The 25,321-nt window shown below is 42.2% G+C and overlaps 1 protein-coding gene across 1 annotated transcript in view; it reads left to right on the top strand.

Moving 5' to 3' along the window:
• The window catches only part of LOC115108735 (leucine-rich repeat-containing protein 7-like), a 114,813-nt gene extending 89,694 nt beyond the window's left edge, over positions 1-25,119 (top strand). Inside the window, exons 12-28 of the mRNA XM_065009049.1 lie at positions 2,670-2,799; positions 3,435-3,550; positions 4,302-4,371; positions 4,504-4,603; positions 5,054-5,178; positions 5,263-5,451; positions 5,621-5,755; positions 7,352-7,438; positions 8,589-8,700; positions 11,345-11,528; positions 14,411-16,214; positions 16,914-17,066; positions 18,140-18,259; positions 19,234-19,506; positions 19,803-19,895; positions 21,322-21,396; positions 22,648-25,119. Of these exons, the coding sequence (XP_064865121.1) occupies positions 2,670-2,799; positions 3,435-3,550; positions 4,302-4,371; positions 4,504-4,603; positions 5,054-5,178; positions 5,263-5,451; positions 5,621-5,755; positions 7,352-7,438; positions 8,589-8,700; positions 11,345-11,528; positions 14,411-16,214; positions 16,914-17,066; positions 18,140-18,259; positions 19,234-19,506; positions 19,803-19,895; positions 21,322-21,396; positions 22,648-22,755 (3,874 nt within the window). The 3' untranslated portion in view covers positions 22,756-25,119. The remainder of the gene's footprint in view (positions 1-2,669; positions 2,800-3,434; positions 3,551-4,301; positions 4,372-4,503; positions 4,604-5,053; positions 5,179-5,262; positions 5,452-5,620; positions 5,756-7,351; positions 7,439-8,588; positions 8,701-11,344; positions 11,529-14,410; positions 16,215-16,913; positions 17,067-18,139; positions 18,260-19,233; positions 19,507-19,802; positions 19,896-21,321; positions 21,397-22,647) is intronic.
• The last annotated feature ends 202 nt before the right edge of the window (positions 25,120-25,321 follow it).

Here is a 25,321-nt window from a genome sequence, read left to right as displayed (position 1 = left end):
CTGTTTACTGTTCTAATAACGTTGATAAGCAGCAATAAGGCACCTCAGGGGTTTGTGGTATATAGCCAATATACCACAGCTAAGGGCTGTATCCAGGCACTTCACATTGTATCGTGCTTAAGAACAGCCCTTAGCTGTGGTATATTGACCATATATCACACCCCCTCAGGCCTTATTGCTTAAATGAAGTATTTCCAGTGTGGGGAGGCAGCTCTTTCCCTCATCCTATCCTGTTCATATACAATGACATTTTACACTAAACGTTGGAGTTTGAATTTAAAACTGGACAGTTGTTGTTGTTTTTGCTCACGTTGTCCTTTCAAATCTGACAAAGAGGCAAGGGGCATTTGACTCAATAAACACTGTGGCTTTAGAGTTTAAGGTATAATATTAGATATAGAGTTAAGTTTGTCATTCATGAAGTTCAGTATTCCCAATTTTGGTAAAAAGTATACTGTTGATTATAATCTGATTGAAAAGAGATACTGGCACCACCAGATAGTGAGTATTAATTTTCATTTTCCCTCATGGAATTAGTAAAGTTGAATCAATTTTGTGGTTTGTCTGTAAAACATCTCTCATTCTATCAAGTCATGGTATTGAATATTGCCATGATCCTCATGAATCCATTTGATTCATGACTTCACCTTTCTGTAGTCTGTACATGTCTTAGATGGATCTACTACTTATAAGGAACACAATTATGATTTGTTTCCATTAATGTCTCTACACCAAGGAGGGATCAGTCATCTGAGACTGTATCTGTCAACAACAAATACAGTCAAAAACAAATAATGCAACCTGCTGCTGAAATGAATCTGCCCGTGGCTTGAGTGAAATAATGCTTGTATCATTATGATACAGTTGAAGTCGGAAGTTTACATACACCTTAGCCAACTACATTTAAACTCAGTTTGTCACAATTCCTGACATTTAATCCTAGTAAGAATTCCCTGTCTTAGGTCAGTTAGGATCACCACTTTATTTTAAGAATGTGAAATGTCAGAGAAATAGTAGAGAGAGTGATTTATTTCAGCTTTTATTTCTATCATCACATTCCCAGTGGGTTAGAAGTTTACATACACTCAATTAGTATTTGGTAGCATTGCCGTTAAATTGTTTAATTTGGGTCAAACGTTTCGGGTAGTCTTCCACAAGCTTCCCTTAATAAGTTGGGTGAATTTTGGCCCATTCCTCCTGACAGAGCTTGTGTAACTGAGTCAGGTTTGTAGGCCTCCTTGCTCACACACGCTTTTTCAGTTCAGCCCACAAATTTTCTATGGGATTGAGGTCAGGGCTTTGTGGTGGCCACTCCAATACCTTGATTTTGTTGTCCTTAAGCCATTTTGCCACAACTTTGGAAGTATGCTTGGGGTCATTGTCCATTTGGAAGACCCATTTGAGACCAAGCTTTAACTTCCTTCTTTCCTCATGATGCCATCTATTTTGTGAAGTGCACCAGTCCCTCCTGCAGCAAAGCACTCCCACAACATGATGCTGCCATCCCCATGTGTCACGATTGAGATGGGGTTCTTCAGCTTGTTTCATCAGACCAGAGGATATTTCTCCAAAAAGTACAGTCTTTGTTCCCATGTGCAGTTGCAAACCGTAGTCTGGCTTTTTTTATGGCGGTTTTGAAGCAGTGGCTTCTTCCTTGCTGAGCGGCCTTTCAGGTTATGTCAACATAGGACTCGTTTTACTGTGGATATAGATACTTTTGTACCTGTTTCCTACAGCATCTTCGCCAGTTCCTTTGCTGTTGTTCTGGGATGGATTTTCACTTTTCGCATCAAAGTATGATCATCTCTAGGAGACAGAACGCGTCTCCGTCCTGAGTGGTATGACGGCTGCGTGGTCCCAGCGTGTTTATACTTGCGTACTATTGTTTCTACAGATAAACGTGGTACCTTCAGGCATTTGGAAATTGCTTCCAAGGATGAACCAGACTTGTGGTCTACAATATTTTCTGAGGTATTGGCTGATTTCTTTTCATTTTCCCATGATGTCAAGCAAAGAGGCACTGAGTTTGGAGGTAGGCCTTGAAATACATCCACAAGTACACCTCCAATTGACTCAAATGATGTCAATTAGCATATCAGAAGCTTCCTAAGCCATGACATCATTTTGGGGAATTTTCCAAGCTGTTTAAAGGCACAGTCAACGTAGTGTATGTAAACTTCTGACCCACTGGAATTGTGATACAGTGAATTATAAGTGAAATAATCTGTCTGTTAACAATTGTTGAAAAAGTTACTTGTGTCATGCACTAAGTAGATGTCCTAACCAACTATAGTTTGTTAAGAAGACATTTGTGGAGTGGTTGAAAAACAAGTTTTAATGACTCCATCCTAAGTGTATGGAAATGTTCCACTTCAATAATTCACAGCCCATTTTTTGGCGTACAAATTAAGTTGGTCTGTGTAAGTAGGTCTGTGCTTCGCAGGTTCTTGACAAAATGATATGCACATATTAATATGGTACATCAAAGACATGTGTAGTAGAAAATCTATGCAGATTTGTGGTTGTTTTTCCTTTATTTTTTATTGATAGGGTTTTGGTTATTGTGCTTCTTTACATGTTGATGTTACACTAATAACTAACCAAGTGGAAGTAGCTGTGGCATGAAGGATTCTTAAGGGACTCGTTCTCCTCTTTCTTCTTCTACGCAGTTTATCGCTTTTAGAGGAGTTTGACTGCAGCTGTAATGAATTAGAGTCCCTGCCCCCCACCATTGGCTACCTGCCCAACCTTCGCACGTTTTCTGCTGATGAAAACTTTCTCATTGAACTACCCAGGGAGGTACGTCCGTCTGTCCCTATATCCTCACAGTGCTCCTGTACTCACACACATACACAACGCATTTGGTTGTGTATTTAACAGTGTTGGGGAATAGTGAACAACATCTAGTTCAACTAGTAATTTAACTATGTTTTGCAGTAGCTTGGTGGCAGTTGAACTAAATTCAAGTCTTGGTAGTGCTGTCAGTAGTTAATTACTTTTTTGCCATGCAGCGGTGTGGCTAACTACTGGAGCTACATGCTACTTTTTTGCAAAAATAATATATAGGTGAGGTAGGCAAGAATTTTCTTGCTTTTTCAGCGTCAGACCTGCCTAATTTTCACTTGAAACGTTGAATAGGCTAAATCACACATTCTGCTAACATCTGACTCCAGAGTGATCTATTCTTGCAATTTGTAGTCTATGACATTTCAGATTGAGATATGATAATTTAGCACAAAGTAGTTTGGATGTAGTGATCTACTTTTTCTTCAGGGTAGCTTTAGTGTAGCTTAACTTCTTCCAGTGTGAAGTAATTGGTAGTTTGGTAAACTACATTTTCAGAGTAGCTTCCTCAAAACTGGTCATTTATATGGTTTGGTGCATGGAAGATGGAAAGTGATCACTGAAATATCTGCTTGGCTCTTTTGTTGCAGATTGGGAACTGTAAGAATGTGACAGTCATGTCGTTGCGCTCCAATAAACTAGAGTTTCTACCTGATGAGATTGGGCAGATGACCAAGCTACGTGTTCTCAACTTAAGCGACAATAGGTATCTACCGATTGCTCTGCTATGTATACATACAGTAGCACACGCACACACAGAAACACAAACACAGAGAAACACAGACACACAGTAACGCAGACACACAGTGAATCCATATGTTCCTCACACTCTCATTGACGAGGAAAAGGCTTGTGTTGTGTGTCTATATATTTACATAGAGCGTAGGTGGAGTGGGGCATTCTTCTGAGGATTTTATAAAAACTAGGGAAGCTAGCTAGTGGTTATTATTTTGTTAATAGCACATTAAGATAGCTGCACAGCCTTAGAAAGCACTTCCCCCTGCCCACGGGCTAATTAAGAAAGCTCTTTATGAGATGTTTGGTTGCTCTGCCAGTGATTAACTGGATCCAAGGTAATTAAACCTGACCATCACTTAACACACGACAGTCATTAGTCAGACCTGCCTCTACACGCAGCACCACACACCACAGAGCTGATAGGCTGCCTCAGAATGGGCATCGAATCACCCCAACCCGGCATCATCCTGCCTATGGTAGCCCACAACACTGTCTTCCTCTGACATATTTCTGTTGTCAAAGTGAGGCAGAGTTTGCTGAGCGTGTTGCCAAGGTGAGTAGTGGGTGTCAGTCAGTCAGAGGCAGGCTATTATAGTTCCTTGGCAGAGGAATAATATTGGCTTTTCACACGGGATTTAATGATGATCTGTGTCCTTGAACACACCCGAACACAGTGTACTTATTGAGACTCCCATGTCGTCATCTTCTCCCTTACACAGATTAAAGAATCTCCCATTCACTTTCACAAAACTAAAAGATCTTGCTGCTCTTTGGCTTTCAGACAATCAGGTAATCTTATGATCTTATATATTGTTTTGTTAGAAAGAAACAGACCTTTACATTTTTGGATCAAATCTATAGTTTTACCTGTGTTAGCTATACTTGAAGTGTCAGTGATGTGTGATTGTCTTCTGTGTGCAGTCCAAGGCCCTGATCCCTCTCCAGACAGAGGCCCATCCAGAGACCAAGCAGAGGGTCCTCACCAACTATATGTTCCCTCAGCAACCACGACATGATGAGGGTGAGCTAGCCAGATACTGTGGGTGGAAATGTAACACATGCTGACATGAGGGAAAATGCTCATAGCCAAGTATTCCCACAAAGTGGATGTTGCAGTACTATGAGTATGTGATTTTGTGATCACTAAGGTGCCATGGATATGTATTTACAATTGATGAATGGTGCTTGAAATAACACTGGTATCCCTCATAGTAATGGGTATAGTGATATGTGTGCAGAGCATGTGTCACTGAACTACCCTTTGAGGGTCAGAGAGACTGAAGGTGTAAATTTACTCAGGGATTGAATCCATTTTGAGGTTCCACTTGAGGGCGTTTGACAGATGGTTGGGTTAGGTGCCAGTGCACTGTATGCTGTTGGTGAAGTGAGCATGTCAGAACAGCACCAGTGTGAGACCAGTGCACAATAAGTCAGTGACACCTCCCTGTTTTCCTACCCGTCCTCTCTGTAGACTACCAGTCAGACAGCGACAGCTTCAACCCCACCTTATGGGAGGAGCAGCGTCAGCAGAGGATGACCGTCGCCTTTGAGTTCGAGGAGAAGAAGGAGGAGGAGGACAACTCTGGAAAAGTCAAGGTTTCACAGGACTTTCTGTTGACCTCAGTTTCCCCCGTTTTTATCTTGTTATTACCGCTTATTTTGCTTGTCCTGTCCGTCCAGGTTGAGATCAATCTGAAGCGCTACCCCACACCGTACCCAGAGGACCTGAAGAACATGGTGAAGTCAGTGCAGAACATGGTGGGCAAGAACCAGCTTCCCCTCAGCACTGGTACTAACTCCTCTGGTACCAACATGGAGTCACGAAAACAAGAACAGTATGAGCCCCCCTGGCCCATGCCCCCCAAAGAGGTAACAGACCGGGTCATACCACACACCCAGAGACCCACACATACCACCACACTCTCTCTCTCACACACACACACACACAAATACAAATGATTTGATTATACATAGTCCTCTTTGGCTGAATGCGATAGATATGTGTCACCCAGTCACTCAGAGTGATCTTCTGTTCCAGGTGATGGAAAGAGAGATGTTAGAGAGAGAGAGAGAGTTCAACAAGACTCAGATGACAGAGCAGGGCATCATACACAACTCTGCCATCGACATCCCAAAGCGCAAGGACAAGGAGGATCTGACTGAGAGCTCAGAGGTACAGGAGCAATTTCCTTATCTCTTTGTGAAAATGTTAAATCGTTTGTAGCACTTATTACGTCCTTTTAACACCAGGAAAGCAAAACAAAACAACAGCTTGTATTGGGCTTGGTGGGGGAGAGAGTACTGACATGAATGTTTACACTGCAGCCTCAAGGTCCTCTCAGGCCGTTATGTCAGATTTAGTCCTTAGTTGCCTTGGACATCTCAATGTGAGAGTTCGGGTAGAGGTGAGACCACCTGTATTGAATGCATGGGAACTGAATTTCATTGAAAGAACTGAGTGGGTGTGTCCAAACTTTTTCAAAGACATAGATTAATGTAGTATCAGATTTCAGTGTTTTTGACTTATGGCCAGGTGTGACAAAGTTTGAGGGGGCAATGTATTAAACCCAGGGCCATGGAACTGTGGCGTAGCAACTTTTTAGAGGTGATTGAAACCTACAGAGATCATAGAATCCTTTCATCTGGAAGCCTCAAAGGCCCCATGATGGCTTCAACTGGGTCTTTGTTAAATCGTTAGCTCTCTCTCTCTGAATACGCAGAGGGGTCAGACAGGTAGTCTGCTGAGGTGCTGTTTTCAGAATTTTTTATGCTGTGTGCAAAAAGGTGCATTATCTTGGCATAATATCATATTGGGGCTGAAATGGAGGTTAACTCGGCCATAGCTCAAATGTCAAGTATTAGTGCATTTGCAAGTCCCCAGGGGGGCAACCGGGTGCAGAATTTGTAGCCTTTAATAAGGCTTGAAATACTGCACAACGAACAGCAGAGGCTGTTGAACAAACAGAGCAAAGGTCAGTGTTAAATGTCAATTGCATTCAGAGGACTCCAAGAGGCTAGATCTGAATTAGCACCTGTTCCCAGAGTCAAGTGGTCAGCATCTGGAGATGAATGAAGCAGGTCATATAATATGTATCTTGTATCTGCTTACTGTCATTTCTTTATAAGCTCTATAGGAGTTTGGGCAATTTACATCAGGGTTGTAAATGCACTCATGCTGGTTGTGAGTCCTTTAAACATTGCATATATTTAAGATGAGATGTAGATTAGATTTGATTTTAACCTGTAACATGAAAATACATTTCCAGTGGAAGTAGGTTCGAACTTCCAAGGAGTCAGCTAGCAACCACTTACTTTCCTAACCCTAAATCTGGAAGGTTCTCCTGTGCTTGGCACTCTGCTATATCTCTACCTCTCTGTAAATTGTGTTGACGGAGCTGCAATGTCCTGTGTACTTTGTGTCCATAACTGCTTTGGATTGCCTCATGCTGTCTCCTCCCATAAAACCCCAGGGAGAAAGAGACCCTTGGGTGCCGCGGTGCCGCAATGGGAACTGGGTCACTGGGTGGGGGGCTGGAGGGGTGGGGGGCTGGTGGGGAGGGGGCTGGAGAGATTGGGGGATGGAGGGGTAGGGGTGGCTGGAGGGGTGGAGGGATTTGGGGGATGGATGGGTGGGGGGATGAAGGGGTGGGGGGGGGCTGATGCCATAAACCATGCTTCTTTACCTCACACAACTTTTTTTTTGTAGAACCATGAAAATTTCCTCTCCATCTTTTATTTGTTTGTATGTGTGTTTGTTTGTTTTGCTTAGATTTCTTTACATCGCGTGGTTCCCAAGCTGCCACAGCCAGAGAATACATCATCAGCCGTTACAGCTTCTTCCTGTTTCTGCCTCATAGTAAGTGGCTGTGAGATCAGACATTAGACAGTCTGCTCAACCACGGCTCGGCTGGTGTGACTTCACACTGCCTCTTGCACGCTGACAAAGACTATGAAACGTCTGGAGAAACAAAGTCGGAGTATCATGAAATATGAAGATGAAAGCCGATAACAGCCACTCTCTCTAATGAACAGTGAAACTGTAGATATGTAATGTATATAATGTACAGTACTTATGAAGAGGAACATTTTTTATGCAAAGTCTGCATCATGGCATATATAGTATACACAGTAGTGTGCAAACGGGCAGTAGACTGGCAGTGCCAAGGCTAACTCCAGCACTTATTGGCATCACCACACCACGCAGCTGTTTGTTTTGAGTTAATCAAGCATTCCTCTGAGACGTGGCAAAAAGCATCAAGCCTGGCATACCAATTACTCCCAGCCACAGAGAAAGTGCTGGTAAATTATGGACACAATCTTGGGAGTGATTTAAGGTGGCATTTTTACCCAAAGCAGAAAGCGGTTGCAGCTGTCGTTGCGTGTCATGTAACACTGAACGTGCTGAACCCTCATAGTAGCCCCATCATGGGTATGGATTTATAGATATTCGATTATATGTTTTGAAACATATAGAAGTATCGGATATATTGCAATCTCTTTTTTTACACAAGAGAAAAAGAAGATGGCGGGAGATATAGATATGCCAGTGAGACAGTGCTGTGTAGTGAGTGTTCCTGGGATGTGGTTCCTGGAGTCGCCTGGCAAGCAGGCCTGGTGGTCTCTCTCCGCTCGGCTGCCTCAGCCTGCCCTGTGGGGGTGCAGTGAGCAGAGCTGCAGATGTGGGACATCAGGTGTGGGAAGTAGGCTCTCCTGTAGCAAGCAGCTGGGCCTCTAAGCCCTAAGAGAGAAGGAAGTCACAGATATGACATGCTCCAGTGTGTTACACATCACTAAGATATAGAGAACATATATCAGTTACTGATGACACTATCAGTATAAGCAGTACAATAATGATCAGTTATGTACTATATTTGTGGCCTTTTGTTAGTTCCTGCCTCAGGAAGAGCTTGTGGAGTTAAGTCGTTGAAGCTGTTAACCAAGCTGTGTCGGTTTTTGTCTTTTGGTCTTTTGTTCAGAAATAAGAATTGTGTAATAACTTTTCTCAGGATTCTATGAGTGGCTCTCCGAATGATATCCGTATCTCTGATATGAGGCCCACCCTGGTGGAACCGGCCATGTACAAACCAAAGGTTGTATTACTGGGGAAAGACAAGAAAGGTAGGCCGTAAACTCCCATCCCTGGTATACTACTTAACTACAAACACAACCATTAGCATTAAGGTTATATCATCACTGCTCTCTGTTCCTCTAAACTCATTTCAGAAAACAAAAATGAGTGATGTTAGAGGTCAAAGATCAAGCCCCCAAGACATGCTAACCTCCCCTGTTATGGTAATGGTGAAAGGTTAGCATGTGTTGGGGGTATGATCTTTGACCCTCTGTAACTTTCTCAGTCATTGTTATTCACGATTCATCCAGGATTGTCCATAATAATGGTAGCATTCACATTAATGTAGTGTTTAGAAATATATTATATTCTTATTTCTAAGAAAAGGTACTCCAAAATTACACAATAAATGATTTACTGTTCATTTCTATTGGGCACAAAATAATCTGAAACACAACCCAAACAAACTGTGAAGGCATCAAACAAGTTTATAGAGTCACAAGCTTGATGTAGTCATTGCATGCTAGGAAAATGGGTACAAATACTGAACTTTTTAATACTTTATAAGAATCTTTAGGGGTGTCAATCATTTTTATACCTACCTTTTTGAGATAAACAATGATTACTTGTTAAAGAAAATCTCTTTCTCTGAAAAATTATACTAGTATAAAATAATATAATTTCCCAATGTTTTAAATTGATTTTATAGTCATTATTGCTCATCTTTATCAATGGTGACCTCACCATATACAGTACCAGTCGAACGTTTGGACCTACTCATTCAAGGGTTATTTTTACTATTTTCTACATGACATTTTATCAAGGCACACCTGTAAATCTAAATGCATTCATGAAGAGGGTTGAGAGAATGTCAAGAGTGTGCAAAGCTGTCATCAAGGCAAAGGGTGGCTACTTTGAAGAATCTCAAATATTAAAAAAATATATATATATATTTAATTTGTTTCACACTTTTTTGGTTACTATATGATTCCATATGTGTTATTTCATAGTTTTGATGTCTTCACTGTTATTCTACAATGTAGAAAATAGTCCAAATAAAGGAAAACGCTTGAATGAGTAGGTGTGTCCAAACTTTTGACTGGTACTGTATATCTTGGGCCGTACTTTCAAACTGATAAACCAGAGCATAAGCTGATTGACTAGTTGCTGCAGGCCATTTGGGCTGATATCTCAATCGGTGGTAGGCTGACCCCTATCAGTAAATACACTCACTCTCCGCTCTTATCCTATTCTGACATGAAAAAGCCTCAAGCTTTCTAAACTCTACAGTGAAAATCCCTGTGTTTGCTATTGTTATTTCTAATTGCATGGTTGTTTCCTCCTGTGAGATTACAAAGCATAGTCCTGCAATGCACAATTATTATATAATGTCCTTGGGGAGTTTTGTATTCTAATTAGGTACGGTATAAAGCATAAGGGGGATTCCACGCCAGCGGGAGCGGGAATAATATTTTTGGTATCTCAGATTGTTCTGGCAATTCTCACATAGAAAATTAATTGGGAGGAAGAATGTTTAAAATGCTTTTTACATTTGTATCACAAACGATTTTTCTGAAAATCATGATGGAATTGGCCATTTTATGCCCTTTATAGACCTATACATGCCTCCTGTAAGACCATATGATATGTGAACCATATATGATACAGATATATGGTTCAGCGGGAGCGGGAATGATATATATGATACAACATCTTGGTGTCATTATACTCCTTATAGTGGTCTCTCTAATATGTAGTATGTCTTTATTCTGAAATACAAATATTCACATTCATTTATTCAACATTAAAAAGATTTATTCCTCAAAATGCCCCTTTTTAGATTGTGTTCATTTTAAGACAGATTGTTCGGGACAATATACTCTACAAGTACATCACATTTCTAGAGTGGACTCTGCTAATTCTGAAGGTATGATACATTTTATGAGCACCACCAACACCGTGAATGGAAAAATAGATTAAATGCAAACTCCCTCTGCTGGTGACTTGCTGAATGTGCAATCCTAAAGGAGGGCTATGATTGGTTACTGACCTATAACGTCAATTTCTGTATATAAAATGGGTCATATCATTAAAAGTACCAGAGAGCACACTATGTAAATTAGAGATGTTTACAAACAATATGTCAAAAATAATCTTCATCAAAAAGGGTAGTTTAGAAATACTAATATTACTTTTTATCACATTGAATAAATACACATCAAAAGGCGTATTTCAGAATAAAGACATACTACATATTAGAGAGACCACTATAAGGAGTATAATGACACCAAGATGGGCATAAAATGGCATAAAATGGCAATATTATTCATTATACAAAAACAGTTTTTTGATACAAATGTAAAAAGCATGTTATACATCCTTCCTCCCAAGGAAGTAACTATGTGAGAATTGCCAGAACTATCTGAGATACCAAAAATATTTGACGTGGAATTGCCCATGTTTATTGCAATCCATTACATAACGACTCCCTGTTGGATTGAGGAGAACAGCATCCAATTCTCTACAATAGCTTTTGCTCCCCTGGAGACCCAGCTTTAACCCACATTTCAAGTGGAAACATGATCAGTGACCTTTTGAAAATAAGATAACTCCTTAAGCCCCCATTCAAATGAAATGTTCAGGTAGATGACAGCAGAGACATGTCAATGCTTTTCTCTCGCCCTTCCCTGTCAGAGTCTACAGATGAATCAGATCCGGATAAGATGCATTGCCTGAACAACAGTGGCTCGTCAGCAACCTACTCGGACTACTCTCCATCCCAGGGTTCTTCTGGCTCCTCTAACCCCCCGGGCAACGTGGCCGCCCTGCAGGCTGCTGGGAAGGATGGAGGAGTGCCTCAACAACACTGGACCAACAGGTGGGCAGTGGCTCACCGGCTTTCAACCCACAGTCCTCACACAGAACCAGTGGCCAGCTACAGACACACGCCTGATAGCAAGCTTACGGTGACCTATGATCGGTCTTCCATCGGCAAAATCAGAGGCTCAGCATAGCCCTATATCGTCTGTTTGCCGACAATGGTCTGATGTCAGTTTGCCTACCATGGTGTGCTGCCTCAGCCACCTGTGGTATGATAAGTGCTTGCTAGCTGGGTCACATCCAGTACTGTTCTGTACTGTGTAAATATGTCATTTAGCAGGCATCGATTCCAGCCGTCTGTTTCTTGAGACAGGGATGTTGTGTAGAGCACCTGGGTGAACAAGGGTTGGAACTCCAGCTGTCAAGAGGCTGTGTGAGGGGAGAGAGTGGCGCAACAAGGCTATTTTAAATCTTTCATTAACATACATCTCCATAAGACTGACAGAGCGCCGCACAGCACACCTCTCTCTCTCTCTCTCTCTCTCACTCACTCACTCACTCACTCACTCACTCACTCACTCACTCACTCACTCACTCACTCACTCACTCACTCACACATAGAGAAGATAGCCCTATTTGGTAAAATACCAAGTCCATATTATGGCAAGAACAGCTCAAATAAGAAAAGAGAAATGACAGTCCACCATTACTTTAATTCCGAAAGTTTCTTCAAGTGCAGTCGCAAAAACCATCAAGTGCTATGATGAAACTGGCTCTCATGAGGACCACCACAGGAAAGGAAGACCCAGAGTTACCTCTGCTGCAGAGGATAAGTTCATTAGAGTTAACTGCACCTCGGATTGCAGCCCAAATAAATGCTGCACAGAGTTCAAGTAACAGACATATCTCAACATCAATTGTTCAGAGGAGACTGTGTGAATCAGGCCTTCATGGTCGATTGCTGCAAAGAAACCACTACTAAAGGACACCAATAAGAGGAGACTTGCTTGGGCCAAGAAACACAAGCAATTTATTTGGTGGAAATCTGTCTTGGTCTGATGAGTCTAAATTGAATCATTTTGGTTTCAACCGCCGTGTCTTTGTGAGACACAGAGTAAGTGAACGGATTATCTCTGGATGTGTGGTTCCCACCGTGAAGCATGGAGGAGGAGGTGTGATGGTGTGGGGGTGCTTTGCTCGCGACACTGTCAGTGATTTATTTAGAATTCAAGGCACACTTAACCAGCATGGCTACCACAGCATTCTGAAGCAATACGCCATCCCATCTGATTTGTGCGTAGTGGGACTATAATTTGTTTTTCAACAGGACAATGACCAAAAACACACCTCCAGGTAGTGTAAGAGCTTTTTGACCAATTGCTTGCGTGTGTCCTTGGTTTACCATTGTCCTGTCGATTATTATTACAATGTCCGTTGGTGCGTGTGAGTACCTGTGCTGTGTGTTTTGTCTTTCGTGCCATTGTGGATTGTGCAGATGATTACGGGTCTCGTAATATCATTGTGCGCTTGTGTTATTTATTCGAGGTACTCCTCGCTCTTTAGTTCGGGTTTCAACCCTGTGTTTTGTATAGTGTTTGTTTGGGCTTCATCCCTGTGGCTTTAAACGGCACTCCGTAATTTGGGGTATAATAAAAAAACTATTACGCGTTCCTGCGCCTGTCTCTCGACCATTTATGCCAACGTGACAGAATAATCGACCATTACGGGAGACAGCGGGAATGGCCCATCCAACGACGCTGTGACTGGTCCATCCGGCGCCGCCACAATTTCAGCAGCTGCAACTGGGCCGTCCGACACCGCCACAACCGGTCCGTCAGACGCCACTGCGAATGGTCCTTCCGACAACCGCCGTAACTTCGGCAGTTGCAACTAGCCCGTCCGACGACGATACAACTTCGGCAGTTGCAACTAGCCCGTCCGACGACGATACAACTTCGGCAGTTGCAACTAGCCCGTCCGACGACGATACAACTTCGGCAGCTGCAATTGGGTCCTGATCGACCCGCACTGCGTTCCTGTGATCGTCCTCGAGGCCGGTGGCATTGCGCTGCTTGTGCAGCGCGTCAGGGGGGATACTGTCACGGATCCCTCCGGAACTTTCATTACGCACACCTGGCCCCTATTCCCAGTGATTTGTAATTGTATAAGTGTGTCCTTGGTTTACAATTGTCCTATTGATTATTGTTACATTGCCCATTGGTTTGTGTGAGTACCTGTGCTGTGTGTTTTGGCTTTCGTGCCATTGTGGATTGCGCAGATGATTACGGGTCCCGTGTGTTAATCATTGTGCGCTTGTGTTATTTATTCGAGGTACTCCTCGCTCTTTTGTTTGGGTTTCAACTCTATGTTTTGTATAGTGTTTGTTTGGTCTTCGTCCCTGTGCCTTTACACGGCACGCCGTCATTTGGGGTATAATAAAAAAAACTATTACGCATTCCTGCGCCTGTCTTCCGACCATTTATGCCAACGTGACAGAAGGAGAGTGATGGAGTGCTGCATCACCTGACCTCAACCCAATTGAGATGGTTTTGGATGAGTTGAACCGCAGAGTGAAGGAAAAGCAGCCAACAAGTGCTCAGCATGTGTGGGAACTCCTTCAAGACTTTTGGAAAAGCATTCCTCATGAAGTTGGTTGAGAGAATGCCAAGAGTATGCAACGCTGTCATCAAGGCAAAGGGTGGTTACTTTGAAGAATCTAAAATCTAAAATGTATTTTGATTTGTTTAACACTTTTTTTGGTTACTGTATGATATATGTTATTTCATAGTTCTGATGTCTTCACTATTATTCTACAATGTAGAAAATAGTACAAATAAAGAAAAACCGTTGAGTGAGTATGTGTGTCCAAACTTTTGATTGGTGCTGTACATCTTAATGAAATGATACGCTGTCATACCTGTGCTTACGCTCTTTCTGCAGGCTGGTCCAGCAGTTCCCCAAACCCATCGAAACCAAGCCGCTACTGAGTCAGAGAGACCCCAGAGAGACCCCTCCCTCCAGCACACTGCAGCAGCGTGGTGAGCGACGCCCCCTCAGTGACACCTTTGACCAGTGGAACGATACCTCGCACTACGACAACACAGGCTTCGTGTCTGAGGAGGCTCCTCTGGAGACCCCCAGTGGTAGCAGCAGTGGTAACCCCATGCTGGGCTCCAAGTCCCGCAGCTCCTCCACCTCCCACGGGGGCCGCCGGCCCCTCATGAGGCAGGAGCGCATCGTGGGCGTCCCCCTGGAGCTGCAGGATGCCCCTCACCAACACCCACACCCCTCCCACCAATTCCATAATGTCCGCACCACGCCAGAAAATGAAGTGCCTCAGCCTCCCCCTCCCAACCCATGGCAGAACTGGACACGAACGCCCAGCCCCTTCGAGGACCGCACAGCTTTCCCCTCAAAGCTGAGCTCCCCAGGCAACAGCCCCAACCCTGACCGCAAGGACTTTGAGCAGGAGATGCATCATGGGGAGCTGCCAGGGACGTTCCCCTCCACAGGGACATGGGGTTACCTAGACTCCAGGAACTCGGGGCAGGGTCAGGGGCGCAGCAACCAGCAGGCCAACATATCCAGCATGTACCAACATGTCCAATCCAAACCCACTAGACCAAGCTCTGGGGCCATGGTGATGAGCAAGAGCTCTGAGCGCCTCTCTCCCATGATGAAGGAGGTGAAGGCTAAGTTCAAGAAGTCCCAGAGCATTGATGAAATAGACATGGGCTCCTACAAGGTGTACAGCATCCCCGTGGACAGCTACAGCTCCAGCATAGAGAACCATGGGAGTGTTGACCGTCCAGACATGCCGGCCCCCATGGAACAGAGCATGTCCCGCAGCCAGTCTGCCCCCATGCTGGACGATGATGACGCCTACGGCACAAATAGCCAGCAGCAGAAGCCTGCCATCCCCAAGAAGGTCTACCACTTCGACCAGAGCTTCAACCCTCAGGTGGCTATGGATATGAGGAATCAGCAGCAGGAGAGGAGGGCCCCTCCGCCCTTCCCCAACACCCCTGAGTATGTCAACCAGCCAGGGAAGACCCTGCCCAAAGAGCTGGTGAGCCCCAGGGGCTACCGGGGTTACCCTCCTATGGACCAGATGTTCTCCTACTCTCAGCCCTCAGTCAACGAGGAGAACCAGCCTCCCCAGCAGCAGCAACCCTTCCCCATCCCTAGTCAGCGCTCCCGACCTGGATTCCTGAGGCGGGCTGACTCCCTGGTCAGCTCCACAGAGCTGGCTCTGTTCCGCAGGGTTCAGGAGGCCCAGGAGATGCAGCAGATGTCGGACCACTACGGCCGGCAGCACTTCAAAGGCATTCTGGAGCAACAGAACAGTTCCAGCATGGCCCAGCAGGACCAACAGTACAACAAGAGGAATGGCAGGTACGAGGAAGACTACTCCTCCTACCAGGAGCCCAAGAAGCCTATCATGGGCTACCCTACAAAGAGCCTGACGCAGCGACGCCCCCTGTCGGCCAGGAGTTACAGCACAGAGACGTTTGGGGCGTCCCAGGCCAGGCCTGTGTCTGCCAGACCCACAATGGCTGCACTGTTGGAGAAGATGCCTCCAGATTATAATCTGAGCACGTGCACTGAGAATATAAAGAGCCTTGATGAGATGAAAATGCGCACCATGCAGCTGCAGCATAAGCCTGATGATATGTCCTCTAAGATGCCAGTAGACTGGAGGCAACAGCTGCTTAGACATATAGAGGCCAAACGATTGGACCGGGTAAGTCTGACAACTTCTTAAACACAGTTTATTACATGCTCACGTAACATCTATATGGGCGCTTCTGTTGACACACCACATGACTGCATGACTGTCAGTATTAATGAACGTGTTCAGTCTACTGCTTAGCAATGTGCGCCAGTTGTGGCACCAGACCCACTTGATGTTTCTCTATATGTATGTTAATCACTTATGTCGATTGTGATAAGAAGCACAAACATGGTAAGTTTTCCCCTCTTACCTCCTTTCTCCTCTTCTTTCTCTTTTATTTTCATTCTACTATTACTGTTAGTATGATATCATACTTTAACAACACAAGTATATCTGTCTGTACTACAACAATTTGGATGAGTTTCCCTAACTAGATTAAGTCTGGTTCTAAGCTAAAAAACTCTCCAGGACTAGGCTTAATCTGGGTCCGGGAAATCGGCCCTTGATAATATAGGCAAGTACTTCAGTGCTATACATCTCTTAAAGAAAAGTACATACTGTTGCTTGTATGGTATACGTAATCGTACTGTATCCATGAGTGTGTTTTTAATGTGTTTGTTCTGGTACTGTAGTAACTCTGTACTGTTGTTGTTCTGTTTGTCGAGCTCACTTTATCTGTTGCAGCTACGCAATGTGTGTTGGTGCAATCCCGTTTACCCAGTGGCTCACCCATTTACTCATGTCACGCGGTTGTTTCCCTCCAATCAGAGCGCTGTCCTTAAGCACAACACAGTAAACTTCGGCATGCTGTACTCTGGAGGCTATGCCGCACCGCATGCCGGCAGAAGCATGACAATAAACTTTTACAATAACACGAATAAGCATGAAAACCAAACAACACAGTGGCTACCTCTACCCAATGTGAGTATGATCCAGAAAACACAGAAACAGTCTCAGTGCAGTTGAACCCTTTAACGTTCATGTGATAGTGTGTACTGCATTTGTCCTGTTTTGTAAGGATAAAAACTTAAAAATAACATTTATCATAAGAAGCACAATATTACCAATACCTACAATTGCCAATGGAGAATGTGAATATTTGTTATCACTTGCCTTAAATATTGAAATGCTATGGCCGTATATATATATATTTTTTATTATATTCCATATTTCAACATCAAACAGAAACTAGCCTACAGATACACCATGACATGTGATGGGCTAAGCCTCATGTATCACAGTATCAGTATAGAATCCATAGTGAAGCCGAGTATTATACCATTTCTCAGCCAAATGGTGAAACAAGCCTTAAAATGACGGACATGGCAATCCCTCCCATTTCAACTTCAAGCCAAGTGCTGTCTTTTATCTGTTGTCTGAAATCTTAAAATGTCTGCGGTGTGTTGCATGTCTGCAATATATGTGTGTCAGCTACGGTGTCTGCTCTGCTCTACGGGTTACAGCCGTCCTCTGTGCAAGTATTACTGTGTCACTCAGTAGCCTCAATCCAATGGAGCCTAGTGAATAGACACCATGCATTTCAGGACATAGACAAGCACATTGTAATAAAACACAGAGATTGTATCTTTCTCGTACAAGGTATTTTAGTGCCTAGATAATATATCATTCTGAAAGCAAAAGCATCATTCAGAATATCTCTACACCTGTTTCAATCTATTCTTAACAAAAAAGTATTGTATGTGGAAAAATGACAGGAGGCAAATAACCCAACTAATATATTCATACGCATAGGACTTTGCGCTTACTATTATAAAGAAGTTAAGGTCATGATTGATCCAAGGACACCCACTGGTTTACTAGCTGCAGTACTCCGTCAATAGTAATATTATTATCAATGATTATAACCTTATAATTAACACTGTAAATCAATTGATCTTTATCTCTGGTAAAACTGTAGTCCTTTTGGCAGAAAACGCAGGTTAACCCCATAGTGATACCCTGAACCCTGTTCCTTTACCCTATTCCCTCTCCAGACCCCTTCTCAACAGAGCAATATATTAGACAACGGCCAGGAGGTGGTCTCTCCCACCACTCAGTGGGCCCCCTACTCACTGGGCAGGAGAGACGTGCCCCCAGAAAACATCATGAAAAAGGTTTGTGCTTTACACTGACAAAGGACCCAGAGAGAGAGGCCTGTTTGGAGTGTTAGATATGTGGTGTAATGTCACTGTTAATTTGAGCCTAAACTACGCTGATGATATAGTGCTCATTATCACCCAGCTTGCTGACTGAAACATTGAGCTTGTAGCTCATTCATGTATTTATTTATGACATTACCAGTACATTTAACGTCAAACCGTAATACACCCCCCATACATGCATTGTTTTAAACAAAGGTGACATTACAAGGACATACAGTATAACCACATAATGCTTCATAAAGGGTCCCTGGTCTTGTCTCTGTTGTACTTCTTAAGGTTACTCCACCTGTTCTTTTAAGATGGGCTCCTTTATTTAGCTGTGATTGCTATGTCAATGTTGTTAAATGTCAGGAGTAATTGCTAAGCACCATGAATCATTCCAGCAGCGCTCCATTCTCGCTTGGTCTCCCTGGCAACCTCTGTTTTTCAGTTAGTTTGGCTGTCATTTAATTGTGGTCACAATCTAGCCATCAGTGTCTGTGCAACAATAATGAGAAAGGTAGACCAGGGACTTCCTATGAAATATTAATGCACAGAGAGAACTGTGGGTTGTGTATCCTGTTTTATTACTTGTAACACTCTTAGATAAAAGGGTTCCAGAAGGGTTCTTCGGCTGTCCCCATAGGAGAACCCTTTTTGGTTCCAGTTAGAACCCTTTTTGGTTTCAGGTAGAACTACCTTGGAAAGGGTTCTACATGGAACCAAAAAGGGTTCTGATATGGGGACAGCCGAAGAACCCTTTTAGGTTCTAAATAGCACTTTTTTCTAAGAGTATCATGTAGGATGATAGGGTTTGCAGGAAAGCCTCTATATGGTCATTCAGGCTTGAAGAAAACCAAACTAACAGAGATAGGGGCTGAAGCATGCTGCACCTCATCTGTCTGTTATCCGCCATTTTGTAAGACGTGACGTTTGCATCTTTGCAGCTTCCTGACTCTTTGCCTAACGGGTTGAATTACCCACAGGCAGGCGGCCACCACCCCCACCAATCACAGACAATGATAGTGACATCCGCGTCGGCCACACCCCCACACCGCTCGGTGCGGGACCAGCAGTACGAGGGCGCCATCAACAAGATCTCCATTCAACAGTACCAGTCTCCTCTGCCCATGGCCACCACCACCAGTCCCCGGCCCCAGAGCGCACGCTGTCTCATCCAGACCAAAGGCCAGAAAAGCATGGACGGCTTCCAGGAGCAGGTTGGCCATCACTCCCTCGCTCCACTTCCATCTCTTTGTTTGTCTCTGTGCTTGTCCCTCCATCTGTGTTTGTCTCTTTGTACTTCTCTCTCACCCTCTTCCTCTTAGGCATCCTTTCACTCTCATTCTCTCTCTCTTCCTTTCCCTCTCTCAATCTGGTCGACAACAGATCTCTGAGAGGCCTATATTCTGGCTACCGGTATATAGAGAGGAGAGATTTGCACCACATAATTGTATCGTAATACAATATCAAATTTATATTTTTGGCAATATGAAGTTTTTGTGTCGTTTGGCAGTTCTGTGTGCGGATAGAGAAGAATCCAGGCTTAGGGTTCAGCATCTCAGGAGGAATCAGTGGCCAAGGGAACCCCTTCAAGCCTTCTGACATGGTAAGATTAAAGCAGCTAAATGTTCTCTGTTGGGGGTCTGATACTGTGCAGCCTGTGCCATAGGAACATGTTCCATTTTTCTCTGCTGTAGGCTGTTCCTTAAGCTGTTTGAATAACCACTGCACAGCACTGTATGTCTCGCTTCAGAGTTTCCATGGTAACAGGTGCTACTACAGTGCTGCAGTTTACTTGGTTAACTTTGAACCTTTTTATTATATGCCAATAATGAGCAAGAATCAAGAAAAGACTCCACATGTTTTGTGGCAATGAATCGTAATGTAGACGTACGGTTGGCAAATGCCCAATAGTTCAATACTGTCTTGTTACCATGGTAACCGCAAAGAAAGGATGCAGTGAGAAAAATGTCCATAGCTTTGCATTTAAACAATTTCTAAATCAGTTCAAATGTTGTTGCTGTTTTTCCCTTGTCGTTTTGAAACATCAAAGCCTAGGGCTGGATTAAATCCTTATCGCAGAAGTATCGTGGAAGATCCACGTAAAAATGTAAAGGTCATTTCCGATTTAGATGACATGCAGCGTTTACCGTGAATGTAGTGGCGGGAACATTGCCTTTAAATATCAATTGAGCATAACGTGGACCTTCCGCGAATCCAGTCCCTAGTTTCTTCTCCTTGACATTATATTTGCAGGGTGGAAAGTATTGTAAGCCATAGAAATAGAATTCAAATTCAATTTTCTACACCTTGTTATAGCCATTGAATGTGTTGTATATTTTGTATGCATATCATCCCCCATCTTAGCACCCCACTGAAAGGTGGTGCATGCTGATTACAGAGGGAATCTTCTGAGGGCCTGCTTTCCTGTGATGCCTCAAGGAGTCCCTGATGTAATACATGAGTCATTAGATGTTAGTAACGTTATTCGGGCTTCAAGTGAGGATTAACTGTGTAACTGTGTTGAATAAGCATCTTCATATGGTATTATGGTCATCTTCATATGGTTTAAACGCATGCAAAGATTGGTATATTTATAATCTCTGCCTTGATTAGACATTTTTTGGAAACATTAAATGAAAAAACCTCCCCCACAGTGTCCATAACTTTGTAAATAGCTGGACAAATATATACTTTTTTATCGTATCTGTTTTAGTACTGTTGATATCTTTTCATTAAAGTTAGATGTAAATGCCATGTAAGTACATGTAGTTCTTGAGTTTAACAAACAGAGCACACTCAGAGAACACTTCCATTTTTGATCTTGTGACAGATCCTTACGATAGTTGTCTGCTTTTTACAGTCCAGCTAAACCTATAAAGTTAATGTTGACAATGACTTCATCAAAATCATGCACAGAACTTGAGTTCGAGGAAACACAAAAAAAGCGCCAAACACCCAGTTTGAAAGGCAAAGATTCTAAACCATCTTCACCATGTGGTTCCTAACCTCATATCACTTTTGACTTATAGGGTATCTTTGTTACTAGGGTACAGCCTGATGGACCGGCCTCCAACCTGCTTCTGCCTGGAGACAAAATACTGAAGGTAACCATGTTCTTCATCACCGCATCGATCATCATTGTCCTCTGAGTCTGTGAGAGCGCATCCTCCTTCCGCCACATTGCCAGTAGAGGCTTTGCATGTGGCATTTTGTGCTGGACGTACATGTGTCTACCAAGTGAGCATGGTCCTCTGTTTTGACCTCTGTCCTACCTCCAACATGCTTTACTTGTCCCTCAGTCAGGTCTTCCACTAATAGTGCTTATACTGTATGTATCCTAATAAAGGCCCATAGAAACAGACTGAAAAATGTAAGTGGATAACATACAAGTAAGTAACTTTGCTGATATATAGGATTCCTAATGTGATGTTTTATATATAGTATCGACCAGCAATGTAATGATCTCAACTTTTTTGATAACCTTGAAACCCCTGGAGCATTTTCTGCTATTTTTTTCTCAACTGTCCTCTCCATCTTTCCAACTTTGCAGCAAAGATTGAATCTGGTCTCTTCCTCTATTTCAGTAATATCAGATACTCCAATCTCTTCTCGAAAAATACTTTAGGAGTAAACATTTTAGGATGAGCATCAGAGTTCTTCTACCCAATGTGATAAGAAACAAATTGCACACTATGATGTGGTGGTGTATTTAGCTTAGGTAGAGGGCTGTTACTCTAAAAGGGTAATCACCATCACACATACAGTACATAGGGATGAAGCTGTCAAAGTAAGTGTTTACCATAGTGCAGAGAGGGCACTGTACCCCTGTAGATTGTCAGATCCCTGGTCCATGTGAAGCTACTGTTCAGGCTATATTTGTCAGTCATAAATCCAAACCCATGTCAGTGAAGCCTACATGAACAAGCCAGGCTCTCTGCGCCAATACAACTTAATGGGATTGCAATAGTCTCTACAGTTATTGGCATGTCTGTTATATCTGTGTCGCTTTAAATGTGTGCTAGTAGAAGCCCTCGCCCCTTTCCCCTCGCCCCTTGCTCCTCGCCCACCCGTAGCCTGCAGAAGCAGGCACTTCTCTACTCTCTCCACAGATACAAGTGTTAGCTGAAGGACAGACCTCTAAAGACCAGCTTCTCTCCTCCTTCTCTCCTTTACAGCATGACCTCCTTCTCTTCCTGTGTGCATCTCTCTGCTCTTCCTCTCCTCTCCTTTTCCTTGACAGTGTTGTGTTTCTATCTCCTGAGCTAGGACTGTTCCAGTCCTCTCCGTGCTGCCCCGCCCTGCCCCTCCTCACCCCCTTCACTCTGTTCACCTTCTGCTTCATTTTTGCATTGCAGGGCAATGGACATAGTTTTTTACACATGGAACATGAAACTGCTGTCTCTCTTCTGAAGAATTTCCAGAAACCTGTGGACTTGGTAATCTTGAGGGAGAGCACAATTTAAATATTTTTTATAACACCATTGCTTCTTGCCCAAACGGTTTGTGGAAATGTGTACAACTGATTTTTATCTATGAACAGAGACATTTGCCAATTGCTGGACCAATGGCAAATACTAGTGCCAAATGTACTATAGGATACATATCTTATAACCTATCTATGAATTTTGTGTAAACAGGAAATGTATATTCTGAGTTGATGTGAATGAAAGTCATTTTTCTCATTCAGGTTGTAGGTTGGAGTAATGTAGGTTGGAGTAATGTAGGTTGGAGTAATTTCATGTTATTTATTTTTATTTTTATTTGAACTTTGTTTTTATTTAGAAGTTTTTGCTTATTTATATTGCCTTTTATTTTGTACCTTTTTCATTGTAGCTTCTCATTTTAATCTCAGAGCATGAAAACACACTAGCTCTTTAGAAATTACATTCACCATAAACACTGCCTCAACTTTGTATATGCCTTGTGTAAATATTTTCATTTACAATAAAGACATGAACAGTAGAGAGGTGAATGGTACTGAAAATATTATTTTTTTTGTTACAGAAGAAGGAAATCGCACTTGTCTCCAATCTTAATACAGGGCCAACTTATAAACTGCTCTTTTATGTTTTATTATAGCTTTTCCCACCGGTTTATTGAATTGTTTTAAAACTATGTTGCTCTCTGTACCCAACCAGTCTCTGCATTCTGTGAACTAGAATGTTTGTAGGTGCTCAATGTTCAATAATGTATATGTATATGTTTACACACATGGGCAAAATTAAAGTAGAAGCAATATTCTATCCCAACATGACAAGACTACCCTAGAGGGCCATCTGCTGGCTATATTATGTGGTTTCTCATAATTGTGCCAAGGAGTATGTAATGTATACATACCCCCACATTCATGTACAGAAAAATCCATTGTTTGTGCACTTAAGCACAATTGTAACATCGTTTCTCATCTGTTTGTGTTTCTATAAAAAACCTTTGAGTGGTTTTGTTCGCACTGATTTGAAGTGGTGTGAGTAATATTGCTTAGCTTTTCAGCACCACTCTGTGGAACACCAATGACTTTTTTGAACATTTCAAGCTCAGTTTATTATGAGTACGCATCATTGGAGAAGTATTAATGCGAGAACTATGATGTTTTTTTTTCTCAACAATGCCACTGCCCAGAATAAGCATTTCACCCTGTTACATTTCTGGATGGATGTTCATTTTAACCTCTGATGTTACAGCATGGTCTTTGAATACGTTTTTGGGATACATTCTGCGTTTTGAAATAGATTTTAGGGTCTCTCTTCTAAAGAGATTTCTCTCTTTTTGCAAACCAATGAGATTATTATATTGTCAAAATTGGTGCCATTTTATCCCAAACAAAAACATATTCCTTATGAGCCCTGACAATTTTTCATAACATTTTTGTCAAATGTAGCATCAAATGTGACATTCTTGAGAAAAACTAAGCACCTATAACTCTATGGAAGGACCCTGGTTGAATTTGTGCCAAGCTAAGCTGGTAAGTGGTACTTCGGTATCCAGTCAATTATGAGTTCAAATATTCAAGATATTGTTCCAGAAAGTTTGATAATATAATTATTTTTACTAAATGTTTTCAGGTAATTATTCGGAATATATTGATATACCTTTGCTCAAATATATAGCTTTGCTCAATTTGCGAGATTTTATAAGGACAATGAAAGAGTATGGATGAAGATCTTACGACTTGAAGAAAAGCTCTACTATCAAATGTATTTCTACAGTAATTGTGAATTTGTGTTATACAAATATTATATATATGTATATGAATATAAAAATAGTCATTTTTGTATGTGTTTAAAATACAATTAAATATAAAAAGTGAATATATGGTAATATTCAGTCAAATTGCAGTATTGATGTAAATAATTGTGAATGAAAACACATTGAGATAATTTATTCATAGATTGTGAATGTACTCCAAGCTTCTGCAGTATGAAGACTCACTGGACTTGAATGCTGCTTCATTTTTTGTGCAAAAAGTAATTTTAACTATTGAAAGAGAATTATTCTGTTTAGTTGGACAAATTTAGTGATAATTTATTATACTATTTATTTGCACATGCAAGTTTAATCCTTCCAGTTTTATTTCTGTATTAACACAAAGAAATGTAATTGGTAAAGTATATATTGTGTGTTTAGATTGCATTTCGCAGATGCTATCTGTACATATTTAAGATACATTTTTATTAAAAAAAGATTATAAAATTGAACGAAAAATGCTGTGCAGCAAATACAGAGCCATTTTCGGCTTTGGAAGTACAATTTTTCAGTATTTAAGAAGTGTTTTGAATAATGTATAAAAGTATATTGTACAAATAATAAAAATGTCACTTGTTATTTTTCATGGTCCTCTGTGGTCTTTATACAATCCCATCAAAACCAGTATTTTCTTCCCCTAAATTAGGAAGTTAATTTGTCACTCTTGATAACAGCATCTGCTAAATGACTAAAATTGAATATTTCATGGTAAGTCTGGTATCTTACTGCCATCTAGCACACTTGATTTTCAATGACTAGGTGGTGTTTTGCCACATACAAATATTA

The sequence above is a fragment of the Oncorhynchus nerka genome, linkage group LG24, assembly GCF_034236695.1.
Source record: "Oncorhynchus nerka isolate Pitt River linkage group LG24, Oner_Uvic_2.0, whole genome shotgun sequence".
NCBI classification, from domain to species: Eukaryota; Metazoa; Chordata; class Actinopteri; order Salmoniformes; family Salmonidae; genus Oncorhynchus; species Oncorhynchus nerka.
The sequence above is the reverse complement of the archived record's forward strand: the minus strand, read 5'-3'. Positions and strand labels throughout refer to the sequence as shown.